This window comes from Epinephelus lanceolatus, chromosome 11, assembly GCF_041903045.1.
Source record: "Epinephelus lanceolatus isolate andai-2023 chromosome 11, ASM4190304v1, whole genome shotgun sequence".
In the NCBI taxonomy this organism is placed as follows: domain Eukaryota; kingdom Metazoa; phylum Chordata; class Actinopteri; order Perciformes; family Serranidae; genus Epinephelus; species Epinephelus lanceolatus.
In genome coordinates this window covers 18,588,965-18,603,740 of record NC_135744.1, presented here as the reverse complement: position 1 = coordinate 18,603,740, position 14,776 = coordinate 18,588,965, and the positions used below count along the sequence as shown (strand labels likewise).

Here is a 14,776-nt window from a genome sequence, read left to right as displayed (position 1 = left end):
CAGTGGAGTGAATGCAGTCATGATGAAAGTTCGTCATGCATCACATCAAATTTCAAAAACCAGTACATTTCCATTAGGAAGCAGTGGCGCACAACAGTCAGTCTCAAAGTGTGTGCTGTCTGTAGCTTATAAATACAAGTTGTGTGTTGGGCTGCACTTTAAATTACCAAAATTACCACAAACTGTGTTGGAGAATTATACAATCAGTACGAGACCCCAGCAGATGCAGCCCATAATCGTCTCTGCAACCAGTCATGGTATGGACTCCTCTTGTTAGTTTATGGTGGCAAATGTAGTTGCTTCTGAAGCCCCAAACCAGACATTAATGGGTGACCATAAACTGACCAGTTCTCAGTGACCACGACCACAGGACGGTCCAGTCATTAACAGGTCGCTGTGGTTGTCAAGGGCCATTTAAGCACATTAGACACGGTCCGGCTAGCATAACCTGTTAACCGCTTCTTACAGTGGGAGACTGCTGGAGGCAAAGCAGGACAAACATTAGAGGTTAGTTCGTTATGAAGAAGCCCTGGTCAGGATCTCAGAGGGAGGTAAGAGAACGCTGGACTGAGGCCAGTGATGGAGCGGAGACAGAGAGGAGGGGCGGGGGTGTTTAGAAGTGGGTGGTAAGCGCACACACACACACACACACACACACACACACACACACACACGCTGACTGTGAGATGCTGGAGGTTTGAGGGGCTGGTCTGGTGATTTATCCATGTGGTTTCACCATATGATTTCATGTTCAGAAAGCTCTCCCTGACTAGCAGACAGACACACTCACTCTGACCCCCCACTGAGCCACGGATTATACACTGGAAAGATAATGCTTTCATTTCAATCCAAAATATTTGAAACAATCAGGACTTTTAGAGCAAATTAAATAACCTGTACACATGCTAAAAGGAAAATTAATGTAATTATGTTGTGTTCATTTGACTTTAGGGACTGTTGGTTATTCAAAAGAGGGAAGGGGGTGGTGCAAAACGCGGGAGGCACATCAAATAATTTTTTAGGCACTAGGGACTTAAATTTTCAATTTTGGCTAAGAAGAGGGACAAACAACTTTAAATTTTGGTACTTTCTATTAGCTTTAAATACCCCATGAACCCCGAAATCCACAACTGGGTTTGAAAGGCATATTTTCTATTTTAAAAAATTCGCCAAACTTAGCCAATTTGTCAGCCAGAAGCTTTTAAAACGGAAATTATGTTGGATTTTTGAATTTCCTGAGGTCCTTCAACAAATCACGGCTCATAAAGCCTGAAATAAAAGTTTGGAAGAAATGAGTGCCATAACTAAATTAAAACTGGCTGAATTAACCAGTTGAAACACTGAACGTTGTATAAAAAAATAGTGGGAGCTCCCTGAGGCCCCTGTCACCTCTTTAGGCGCAAAATGGTTTAGTCTGCCCCTACACTAAATGCAGCTGCAGCCAAGTGAGTGACTGCTTGTGCTGGTGGAGCACCAACATACACATCTTTCTCTAAGAAAGGGATATTGAAAGTTCATAAGGGAATTAAAAAAAAAAGAAAGGAAAGGAAAGGGAAAGAAAGCAAACTGACTTTGTAAATAAAAGATTTCAAAAGGTGTGTGTGAGAGAGACATGGATCAAGAGAGGAGGGGCGGGGGGCCCACAGAGACTGCTTACGCATAGGGCCCAGAATGTCAGGCTATGCCCCTGGGTGCAACTGTTATGTGTGTTACAGTTTATTTGGTAAAACAGTCGTTATATGTCCATCTTTCTAATGCTGGGCATGTGCGTGCTGTGTGCATGGATATGTGTGTAGGCTTATTAAATGTTGGTTTTGTGTAGTAAGACCGATACTTGGTGGCTGTTACACACTCATACTCCACTAAAGTGCACCGACAGCTTGTGTGATGATGTTATTTGTAAGGAGGATTTGAATTTTGCATAAGAAAGTAGCTGTTTGTTCTGCTGATAATTATCACTCCCTCCAGGCTATTTGCTCGTTGCATTGGCTCCAATACGACCTACATTTGATCAGAATATAATAAAATATGGCTAATGTTGGTGGGAAGGTCATGTATTTTCCCCCCAAGTCGCTTAGAGAGGTACAAGAGGGTGACTTTAAATTTAAACAAAACAAACAAAAAAAAAACAAAAAACACCTGCATCCACTGATAAATAACAAACAACCCCTTCCTCAGTAGGAGTGAACATTTGAGTCTATTCATTTTTTTCCACAAAGCTTATCTGTTCAGTTCAACTGTGAAGGTTGCAAATAACATATTCCTGAATTGACCAGAAAATATATTTTGCAAGACTTTGTGTCCAAAGACATGCTGTGAAAAAAGCCTGCTCTGTGTATATAATATGCATAAAACATAGATTACATAATGTGTACATAAATTTGTATTTTTTTAAAGTAGAGGACACATCAATGCCATAGGTTACACTTCAAGGTAAAATTTGACAATTTTATAATTTTCTATCTTAAGGAGGTCAATCATCTGTCCTACTTCTATTAAATATCTGGGAATTTTTTTTAGGGATGGTTTTAGATTAAAATACCTGGCTAAACATTTGGGATTGAATACATAACACAATATGTACAATACATTCCCGTTATTTTCTTGCTTGGAATAATTCAAAAGGTTATTAATAATGGACTTGACCCATTTCTGGCTTTGAGCATTTGTGAATATAGGTAAAACTTTGTCACTGCTTTTTTTAAAATTATTTGTTTGTCTGCTTACTTGTGAATAATGGGGTGGAGGGAAGGGGTGGAGGATATGATGACACTAAGTGTATTGTTATGTTTGTATGTTCGCCCATTGGTGATAGCTGATTATTGTTCACACCTTCTGAAATAAAAAAACTGAGGAAAAAAAGAAGTTTCCAATTTAATTTTGAACTTAAAAAATAATCAATTTTTTTAACAAATTGAAATGGGAAACTTGCCTTATTTCTTATTACTGGAGCTTGAGTACTTTTAAAATGGTACCAGTGTATAAATGGTGTCTGAACCAAACCTTTTTTAAAATAAACCGCAAAATGACGGACAGCATCCTTAATTTATTTTATTTTTTTTAAATTGCAAAGGCAAATTTGAACTTGAAATTGAACAATATATCAACTCTTAAAATAACAGCTTAAAATATATAAATACATAAATATAAACCCAGCTACTATAATAAACACTAAATAACAGCTACAGTACTAATAACAGTAAAATAGATTTTGAGTTGAGGTCCCTAACTGAGGAAAGACTCAGCAGACTGACATTTCTCATATTATCTGTTTAGGTTCGGCTAAGATTGTCACTACAATGTAGGATTGTCTACCTTAATAGCAGTCCACTTTAAGTGAGCCTAGTTGGGTTCTCATGGGAGGCTAACTTTACTCGCTAACTTCAGGGCTAACCCCCTACACTTTAATCGGCAGGTGGAATGCAAAACACAAGAACCTGGCTCAGGTCTTGAGGAGATGTAACAATTACTCACTGATAAATAGTCTAAAAACTATGTTTAACTTCGTACTGTCTACTTCGGTCGCTGTAGACTCACTATCAAGTGCCACCAGAAAACACAAGGTCTCCTTCTCCACTGCACACTCACTACACACACAATCTGGCACCAAAATGAGTTACCGAATGCTGCATTGTAATTTGGTCCAGTAGGTACCGGTCATATAGGAACCCAAGCCTAATGTTGACGCTATGGATGAATTACATCAAAGTACAATGGGTGTACAATCCTTCTTTGAGTGTGTTCCATTTAACTGAAACTAATGCAGGGAAACAAAATGTTGCTCCCCACGGAAAGTCCATCAGATAAAAAGGAGACAACACACACCCACCTGAGGGTGTGTGATGGGTAACTGAAAAGCTCCACGTGAAATGAATGTTAGAATTTCATAACAAAACTTCAAATAACCTAAACACCTGCAGTGTGCCAGCAGCAGTGCTCTGGTTTGGTCTGGTCAGGTTTGGCTTGTTCTGGCAGGGTTGTTGGTGTCGTTCCAGACTGGCTACACACTAAGCCCACTTTGGCCCGGGATTTGTTTCCTGTGGACTGTGTGTATGAGCGAGTGAGTGAGTGAATGCACGTCTTTCAGAGCGAATGGTTATTGTACTTGGTATTAACAGGACTCCCAGGGCCTCCAAGACACAGACAGACAGACGCATGCCTTGAATGGCTGAGGTGTGACAGTTAAGATTGAGAGGCCTTTTGAAACACCACACACGCACACAGAGCTCCTATTTACACATCTCTCTGGTATTCATCTTTAAAGGAGTTTGGTGAAGATGAGTAAGTCAAAAGATGTTTGGGCAGATCCATGTCTCCAACATTCGGAGAAAGAAAATGAATTACTTGAAAAATTATAGATGAAAGCAGTTGTACTGTTTTTGCCCTCTTCTTTCTGGCCAAAGGAAGTGAAACCCCAAAAGTTAGATTTCCCTCCTGAGCAGCTGCAGATCCATAGCTTACCAGAGTAAAAATCCACGACCAACGAATCTTTATGGTACGTAAGTAATACTGCCCGTTCAGTAGCGGGAGGATCAAATCCAGGCGATAAAGTTCTGACACACTATCTCGATGTAGTTAAAAATGAATGGCTTCAAATTGAATTTAAGAGGTGTTGAAGTTAAAGCGAGATCCGTTACTGCCAGCCACTGGTGAGTCAAGAGTAGCTTTTCAGCTTTTCAAAGAACTACTGAACTTGATCCCAATGTGTCACTCATGTTGCGGCTAACATGCGTGCAAGGTATCAATTCCCACTCACTGGTGAACAAAGGAGTAGCCATGCTTTGTCGAGTCATGTTTGACACATAAAGTATGCACAGCAAAGTAAAAAAAACCCTGAATCAATATATTGGTTTATGTATACATCAAGTCCACACTGCTCAGAGTAAACTCTTTCTGAAGAGCCGACCCAGAGGCTTATCAGCTCTGAAACAACTTTCTAATCGACACTTGTCAGGTGACCAAAAAGAAAAACAACCCAAACACTTATGAGTCGTGGAACATTTAGTCCAGGTCACACAGACCAGCAGGACTATGAGTCACAACTCAAACAAAGCAACTAGGTTTCTGTCTATGTGAACGTGACCCATTGTTTGCTTCTGGAGTTGTAGTGAGCCTTGTCACTGTGTGAGCAACACAATGATCAGGTGAGTGAGGAGTAGTGTACCCCACACACACACACACACACACACACACACACACACACAAGTCCTTTGTCCCATACCCTGCCATGCTGTGACCGAGTTTCCCTCGCCCACATGTTCTTGTCAGACTGTGAATGTGTGGGTGGACTGTACTTAACTGTACAACGGCATATGAGTTGGACAACTTTAAAGACCTGAGCAGCAGTAGGGATTTTTAACAGAGTTTTAAATAACTGAAACAAGTAAATTTAAATGTGGAGGTGAAAAGCAGTTGAGGCTTTTATTGTGGTAAACTACAAGTAATGTGACATCATATCTGTTTCAAGAAAAACAAAGCTGAGGCGAGAAAGTGGATAATCACAGATGATCTTAGGACAAAGACCCTCAGCTGCTTGAATAGCAACTCAAATTCAGCCAGCCCAGAGTAAACGCCCCGCAAAAACTTTCTGTTGCTGTGGTTACATAAATTAGACCTAGCCCGCTGTGAACCCCAGCACTGGGGTTTGTACCAGCTGCATTTGAGTTGCTACAGCTGGGACTGTTAGCTCCGTCTCCGAACCCGGCAAATAGTCTCCTACCAGCAGGAACTGTGGGGTGCATGAGCTAGCTAGCTAATTCTTGTGTCACTTGTGGTCTGATAAGCACAGAGATGCCTCTTTTACACTGCCTGTTCAAGGTGGGAAACTGCACCTTTACGCCGCCTCGTCCTGCTGTATATAAAGTACAATCACGGAATGGGGGGGCAGAGTTGTCTCGCCTTTAAGCCACCACGGGAGGGAGAAACAGTGCCTACACTCCAAGCAGAGGAGGAGATCAGCCGCCATAAAACAGGAATAGTAAATGATTGTTATAGCCATGTTTTCCTGCTGTTGTTTTAGAAAGCGCTGCAGGCGCATTTTATGTCACACTAGAGATCGTTGTTGTTGTTTTACATGTCATGCCCGTCACACCTCTTTTGATTCCATGATGCCAGCATACATTCTATAATCACACACTGGAGCGAATGATGCAGGTGTAATTTCGTTCTGTGTAAAAATGCTAAGGAGGCATAACAAGGACTTTGTATCGGCCCTATAGTGCCATCTTTGTGGGGAAAAAAAGGGCTCGCAAGAGAAAAAGAGCAGGAACAGCTAAATGAAGCAGTTTGAGTTTACAAAAAGTACATACATTTATTAATTCTACTGTACATGGACAGTGAGTAAGTAGGTTTATTATTAAAGTTTATTCAATCTAGCACCTTAAACAGAACAAGGTCACAGAGTCCTTACTTAAAATTTTTACCACTTTTCTATGCAGTATGTGACTGTGTTGAAATAAATGTCAGACAGACTGATTGACATGATATGCACACTGTTTTTGGAAATATGTCTCATGATATACAGTCTCTAGGACAATATCATAGCAGTACAAAATTGCAATACATGTTGAATTGGTACCCCAGTATCATGACAGTGTAGAATCAGCACATAAGCAATTCATCTCAGCCCTGAGCAGCAGTGTATGTGTGTGTGTGTGTGTGTGTGTGTGTGTGTGTGTGTGTGTGTGAACGTGATAATCACAACAGTGCAGGGACAGTGTGTGGAAGCTACGCTTTCAGACCTGCTCTGCGCTTGCAGCGATAGTTGGGGCTAATTAAAGCTGTGCTCCTGGTAATTGCCAAACTTAATTTTAGGGGGTTTGCTGGGGAAAATCTGTATATTCTACACAAACCTCCTCTGCAACCTATAATTTAGCAATCCTAAAAGAAACTGAATATAGAAAACTACAGAATGTGCCTTTATTTAGTTGAGCCACTGGTTTATTTTCTGAAGGACAAGGCACTGTAAATCATGAGTCATAAACAGACTACAAACAGGTTAGATTTCTTCTGTTATTCCATAGGACTGCTGTTGTTTCTTCCCCCCTAACGGCTGCTGAAATGCATACTTCCAGACAGACACAACATGTACACCTCTCACATTTATAAAACAGCTCAAAGCTGGGATGAACAGAAAAAAAGACTACCCTAGTTGCTATTATGTAAACAGCAACGTGCGCAGCTTCAATTATGATGACTTTAATTCTTTGTTGCTGTTGATTTAACGTTGAGCACAACAATTTTTGTGCTGCCCATAATGACTTAATGGCAACAGCCATTACTGAAAGTAATTTAATGGTGGATGACTCAGATGAGCTCTCTTCTAAAATATTTACAGCATTCCCAAGCTTTCAAGAGTCACACTCATCACTAACCCCTTCTCAGTTAAAAGAGGATTTATGGAGGGCAGTGACACTAGTTGTCACTAGAAAACAAATACTTGAAAACCTAAGTGGGGATGAAAGCCGGTCCCACTCATAATTGTGATCTTCACTATCATTATGGCAGATACATGCGCAGGTGCAGGACTCTCGTTGAGCCTGAGTGTGCATGTGTGTGTACTGATCCTTTCCTCCGCAGCCCCCTGATGAAATGAAATCTCTCCAGTGCTCCTGCATGATTTTATTGTTTTCATGGTCTGTATTATGAGCACCCACCCACGACCTCCTCCCTCAGACCAGCTGGATAAAATACACTTGATGGTGTGCCAAGAAGTGTGCTTTTTTCTTCTGCACGCCTGAGTTGCAGGGTTTTATCTTTCTCCAATAACCAGTCCTGCCGGCGCACAATGATCTCCCGCAGTCTCAGTGGGACGCAAACACAGAGAGGAGACACAGGGCACCAATTGCCCATGTCAGGGAACAGGAGAGCTGCCACTTCTGCTCTGGTTTCATTGACTGGGATGGTTTGCATGTTACTGGTTCTGCACCCCCCTCTGTTGGCGGCTCTTCATAATGCTTCCTGCCAACCACTAATGATGTCTGTTAATATGTGATGTCATTTGTTTCTAACAAAACACCTCTTAGCAGTAAAAGATTGTCATATCAATTTCAGAGAGGTTAAACAGAAACCTTGCACGTAGCAGCAGTTCAATGGAGTCAACACTGTGCTGTCGACGGAGAGAAATGTGACCACACATTTACTGTAACTGGAGGAAATGAAAAATAATTAGCTTCAATCGGGTAATTAAGTCCTTTAAAGAACCCAGAAAAGGGACAGACACATGATGAAAACTGGAAAGGTTGGGGAAGTCACATGACAGCATAAAGTCACATGTTGTGTCATGTGAAGAAAGTAGTACAGAGGACCTTGTGGGTTATTAGATCTGTGAGTATTCACACCTTTCCTACAGAGAGGTGGGAATTACCAAAGAACTGCTCATGTAATAGATTACTAGAAAAACTGGAGTACAGTAAAATGTATTTGTCCACAGTTTTATGGTTTACTATGCCCTTCAATAATCCGATTTATTGAGGAGTCTTTTCAATTTTTCTTTGTTAGCCTTTACGTGAATACAAATTCAATGAGAACACAAGTCATCGAGAATTACGAGGCAGTCAAAATTTCATCCAACCTTCACCTCTCGACAAAACTCCAACAGGTGTCTTCATGGAAAACATTATTTTCTAACAAGCGTTGCACTTGGTGGATTTCTGTCATTTCTAAGTGTAATTGCGGCATTAGGGAACAGTCACACATAAGCAAATTTAACACTGGCAAATATTTACCTTCCTATCATTTCCAAGCGAGTTCTAAGTGAGTGAAGGGGCAAATAAGACATTTGCTTCTGGTGAAAAAAGCAAATTCGATTATTTGCGCTACTTTGGTGTAGTTCAACTTTTGTGAACTTTGACCAGCAAAGTCACAGCCTCAACCAATAGCAAAGCATTATGTGTGGAAGAGACACTGACTGTTGCTGTGTTTAGGCAGCAGATATTGTACAGAATTGGACAAGAAAAATGCAAACTGCCCCCCATGAGAGATGCGGATAGGCATGGAACGTAAGAACATGAAAAATGTACCAATCACATCATATTTTGCACTATTTATTAGCAAGGTAGTTTACAATAGCTAGCAAGCTTGCTCTCCGAGTCCATCACATCTGGCACAACCCTGATATTGCCTTGGCAGGTGATCGTCACACACCTGCATTCGCTCATGTATGAACGTGCCCTTAGGCCCACGTGGTGGCGCCATTATAATCACACCAGTACAACCGGAAAGGCGCTGTCAAAACTGCCAAAAAGAAAGGAAATAGCCCTCTGGACCGCAGCAAAGTGCTGGCCAGCCCAGCATCTTTGCCACCACAACAAAAAAATCACCAAGAAAAAAAAAAAACTTTACCCTGTTGTTTGATAATAGTTTTCTATTTTCCCAGTTGGAGTTCATAAATGTTTAAAACATTTGTTGGATTCAGCATCTGTGAATGCTGCTCCATGTGCCGCTATGTGTGTCTGTACGTCTTGTACTGAGACTACAACATTTACACCAATTAAACGTGAGGAAGTAGGGTTTTTTTTATCAAAAAGTCAACAACAGTTCAAACAAACATCTGAAAGACATTACATGAGTTCACTGCAATACCTGAGACCATGACTGCCACATTCATTTATAAACGCAAAAAGTTTAAGTAGTAAAATAATCAAAATCAATTACATAAAAAGGATAAACTGTCTTATAAAAGTGTCTTTTAAACGTGTGTGAGAAGGGATTACTGATGTAATGATGAACACACTTTTATCAGAGAGACTTTCCTGATTTTACTTGAGTTTTAAGTTCATTTAAACTCTCTTTTATTTCAGTTTTATCTACCAGTGTCTTTATCAGTTCTTTTAAAAGTTCTTTTCATGTCTTGTCTGTTTTAATTTTTGACATGTAAAGCACTTTGTAACTCTGTTTTGAGAAGCACTTCATGAATAATTATTTTTATTATTATTTTTTTTATTATTATTAATATTACTTCAAATACAATTATTTTAAATGCTTCAACAACAGGAGATCTAAATTTGTGTAAATGATATTTTGCCAACAGAATCAAACTGATTTACAAGACACAGCAGCACATCAGCTTTTGTGGTCATGTTCTCAGTCACATAGCTTAATCAGGTCACGTAATCTGCTTCTTCAGTAGAATTATTTAAAATCCAGGAATTCACAGACACAACCAACTATCCAAGAATTTGGCCACAATTCACAAATTAGTGTATTTTTTCCAATCATATAATCATTTGAACCCCTCAAATGTGTTGCAGTAAGTGTTCCCTTGAGCCAGTTAAAGGCTCGGTACCATTGCACGTGTGTGTACATGATCAGGATGGTACCAACTCCGCCTCATTTAGAGCCAGGAAATACCCTGATGTCAACCACTACAATACTAGTCTGCACTGATTTTTTTGGTTTATCAGCATCTAAAAACCACTGGCACCCTCTACTGACTGTTAACAGTAATAAACTGGGTCAATCATAAACATCTGACAAGTTAGAAATAAGTTATTATTTACAAACACAGTGGTTTTGATTAATTCATATTAATTTGTCTATTCATTTCCACAGGCCATATTTAAAAACAGAGCGTAGTTATGGTGGATTTTATTTGAATATGCAACACTATTTAGCAGAATGTAATCTAAAACTGTAAAATAAAATAATCAAGTGGGACTGCAACTAGAGAGGATTCTCATCATCCATTCATCTTCTGATTATTTTCTCAATTTGTCTGTGAAATGTCAGAAAATATTGAAAAATTGTCCATTACAATTTCCCAGAGCCCAGGGTGACGTCTTCAGATATCTTGTTTTGTCCATCCAACAGTCCAAAACCTTTTGGTTCATAAAAAAGCAAGATAACTAGATAACATCCAGATGTAAGGTGCTGGAACTTGTGGCTATTTTTGCTTTAAAAAACAACAAAATCAACCGAACATCAAAACTGTTGCTGTTAATTTTCTGCCAGTCAAGTAACTGTTTAATTGACTGACTTTTTAAATTCTTCTGCTCCTCCCATTTAGGAAGTTTGCTGAAGACAAAATGCAATTAAAGTGTTTCACTGACCTGTCTACTGGATGAGAAGCGGCCCGTCTCTCCTGAGCGGGTGTGTATCTCTAGTGGTGCACTTGTATACCACTTACAGAGTTACTGTGGTGGTGCTCTCTCCAAATGTTGACATGGGGGTAAATTAAAGTCAAGAGCTGGTAAACACAGAGGCCCACTTCAGCCCTCGTTTCTAGCATATTATTAAGTCTTATGGACAGGAAGGAAAATAGTGGCAGAAAGGTCAAGCTGCAAGTTACCCATGGATCGTCAATATTTGTGCTTCTACCATAAGTAAATAGGCTACGTAGTTAAATCTTGTGTTGTTTTTTTACTAGTTGTGCTGTAGGGCTGTAACAATTATTTCCATTTTCAATTATTCTGTTGATTATTTAATCGACTAATCAAGTAGTTCTTCAGTCTATAAAATATCAGAAAATGATGAAAAATATGGATCAGTGTTTCCCAAAGCCCAAGATGACATCAACCATTTGTCCACAACCCAAAAACATTCAATTTAGCGCCACTGAAGAGAAAAGAAACCAGAAAATATCCATGTTTAAGAAGCTGGAATCAGAGAATTTTGACTTATTTTCCTTAAAAATGACTTAAACTGATTAATTCATTATCAGATTAGTCCTTAATTAAATTCATAGTTGGCAACTATTGATTTATCGTTGCAGCTCTACTGGGCTGTAGACCACAAACAATGAGACGAAGTTAGTACCATTAAAAGACCAGTTATAAATGGCATGGATCAAAGACTTCTGGCTGTGCTTTAGTTAGTATTTTGTATCTATATTTACGTATAATAATTATATTTACTGGGTGTTTATTTGTACAATTGACTGGATGCTGCTGTTCCACTTCCTGGCTTCCGGCTCAATTTGTTCTGTGCAATGCGCTTGAGTTAAAAATAGACGACATGCGTGTGTTTAGCGGCCAAGAGAAGAGAGCCGCTATTGGGACACTCATTGCAGGACAACCGGTGGAATCACAAGCATTATCGAGAGGAAACATATACTAATATATATACTTAAGCAATATCACACGAGAGGGAGTGATGTTATACTCGTATATCGTCACGGTTGTAATTCGGTCATAGGCACGAGGCCGCAGGCCGAGTGCCGAAGACAAGTCATTGAGCTCCGCTGATGAAACACTGACAAACCTGGATGTGTGCTCAGATGGATTCAGCTTCTCCTCTCCCTCATCTTCCTCTGATGACCATTCATAGTTCAATTCAAAACTTATTTTAGGAAATAAATCCATATTTTTGGCTGTTTGACAGTGGATAAATTAATTAGCCTACAACGCAACTGCTGACCTAACTGACACTAACCGTCAGTTTTGATTTGATTGTTGATTGCACTCAGCTGTGAGGTGGAGTGATACATACACAGTGAAATAACCGTGATGTTGTACAATATCGTCACGGTTTTACTGTCTCTTGACCAATCAGATTGCAGGGCCGGAACTAACTGTTGTATAAGGTATATTAATATATTTCTCCTCCATTGTTGTGGTTTAACACTTCTTGTACATGTAGGATGTGACGCTTGGTCTTTGTGCATTTGTCCCTTTCATCCTTCACTGCGATTAGACGGCTGTATAAAAAGTTACAGTGACGAGTACAGTATTTTACCCAAAGTTGAATATTTTTCATCTCTTGGTGCTCAAAAACAAACACCAAATATGCAGCGCTCAGTGAAGAATAGATGCTCAGTGTCTCATCACGCTGCTGGCGTTTGTAGCATAGCATAAATATGCACTGCTCCCATTGCAAAGAATTAAAAAATATGCTGGCCTCGGGGAAAAACACTTCAGTAGACAGGGCCTTTTCATCTTGTAAGTTTGTGAGGACATCTAATCAAGTGTTCTGAGTTTGTCTGACCCAGTTATAAGGACTGACCCAGTCCTAGTTCCTCAAAACAGGACAATCTGTCTGCTGGAACTCGCCACTGCTCACTTACCACAGAAACTTTTTGTTCTGTCAGAAATCAGAAATATCTGCAAGAAGCCTGACAGCCACAAAATTATATAAGAATCACAATAGCTCCTTAAAGTATCTACAGAATAGAAGATGTATAATTTGAATTCTCTAGGGTCAGTTTTGTGCTTCTCACTTGTGGTTTTAGCTCAGAGTTAAAAAGAGGAAGCAGATAATAGATCAGGCAGGGTTCTTTATATAAACAAGTACGGTTGGACTAACAATAAGGCAACAATTTATTTGAAAAATGAGTATCAGCCAATTCACGACATTCATCTCCAAAGTGATAATATATCCACACTGACTACAGGCTGTTTCTTTTAATGTATTCATCTTTTATTCCAGTGTAGACGAGCTGGATTGCCATCAACAGGTTATGGTCTGTCAATGTGTAAAAGCCTGTAATGTTTCAATGCTTATAGCGCATTCTCTTGGTCTAAATGCAGTTTCAGAGGCCGACAAGAAATCAGTGGAGGTGAGATTATTCCTATTCAGAATATACATACAAGGTAAATGTTTTAAAAAAACATTTTTATTTGAATATCCACACAAAAACATCATGTATCTGTTGATTAAGTCCAAAACATCTGCACCAGTATCGGCCTTTAAAAAACAATATCAGTCCAACTCTATAAAAAATGCACAACAGCAGCTCCAGCAAGGAGCACCAAGTTCTGTCATGAACTCGATGACACCGCAACCTGCAGTAGCAGCCACGCTCACTAGATGGTGACATCCTACATTTAAACTGTCTGAAAAAGTGAGCTGAGCCACTGAGGGAGAGTAGCAAAAAAACTCTCAAATTACATCTGGGAGCGCCAGAGTTTGGCTTTTAAAAACAGCAGAATGGAGGACACACACTTCAAAGTTTCCAGTTCAGCTCCACTGGGCCGGGGCATACAAGTGCGACCGTGGACTCCCTGATGACAGATGGGGCAGTGAAGACAAGCAGATGTTTTGGGACCCTGATCTGATCAGCAGTAGAGACCCAACACCTCCCCACGCCCGAGAGTGAGCAAAAACACTCAGAGGCAGAGAGAGTTGGGGGAAAAATAGAAAGAAATAGGAAGGGAGAAGGAAAGGGGGGGAGTAAAAGGGGGACTGTAGGCAAAGGAGAGACATAAAAAGGAGAACGAGTGAGGGGAGGGAGTGTAAGAGAAAGTGAGAGTGAGCGACGCAGTGGGGAGCAGGAGCATAAGGAGAAAGGAAAGAGAAAGAACTCAGAGAGGGGGAGGGAGAGTGTTTTTATCCTCATGTGCACTCAGTCAGAGGGGTCAGTGAGTGCGATTGTTCCTAGACTGCCTGTCAAAACAGTGCGGCTACCACAGGGTCTATTCATCTCCGCCCCACTCTGAAATGCACGCGCTCACAAACCCATACTAACTCACGTATGCATGTGCAAATGCATAAGGAGCCTCCAAAAGCTTTTAATAATGCTCTTATTAAAGCCTTAGCAACAACCCAACAACAGCATCAACACAGTATTTTGAGACCTGCGTCACTGCACCACCATCATCCACTGTGTTTGAGTTCCAGCTCTGTCATAAACATGCACAGGCAAGTGAATAACTGCACTGTGAGAAAGTGGCGGGCAACTTGTCGTGGAGTCACAGAAAACACTTTCTTACCAGGTAAAGGAGGAAGGTGTGCAGGCCAGTGCCAAGACCCACCGAGGAGAGGATGCCCAGGCCGACCCAGTAGGCGCACCACAGCGTCTTCTTCTCCATGTAGCGCACATACTGCAGAGGCCAGAAAGAGG

The 14,776-nt window shown here is 40.4% G+C and overlaps 1 protein-coding gene across 4 annotated transcripts in view; it reads right to left on the bottom strand.

The window, feature by feature from the left end:
* The window catches only part of LOC117263415 (vacuole membrane protein 1-like), a 99,466-nt gene that overhangs the window by 68,083 nt on the left and 16,607 nt on the right, over window positions 1-14,776 (bottom strand). For all 4 annotated transcript variants that reach the window (XM_078172332.1, XM_033636736.2, XM_033636728.2 and 1 more), the window contains one exon: window positions 14,646-14,756. In XM_078172332.1, coding sequence (XP_078028458.1) covers window positions 14,646-14,756 — 111 coding nt within the window. The remainder of the gene's footprint in view (window positions 1-14,645; window positions 14,757-14,776) is intronic.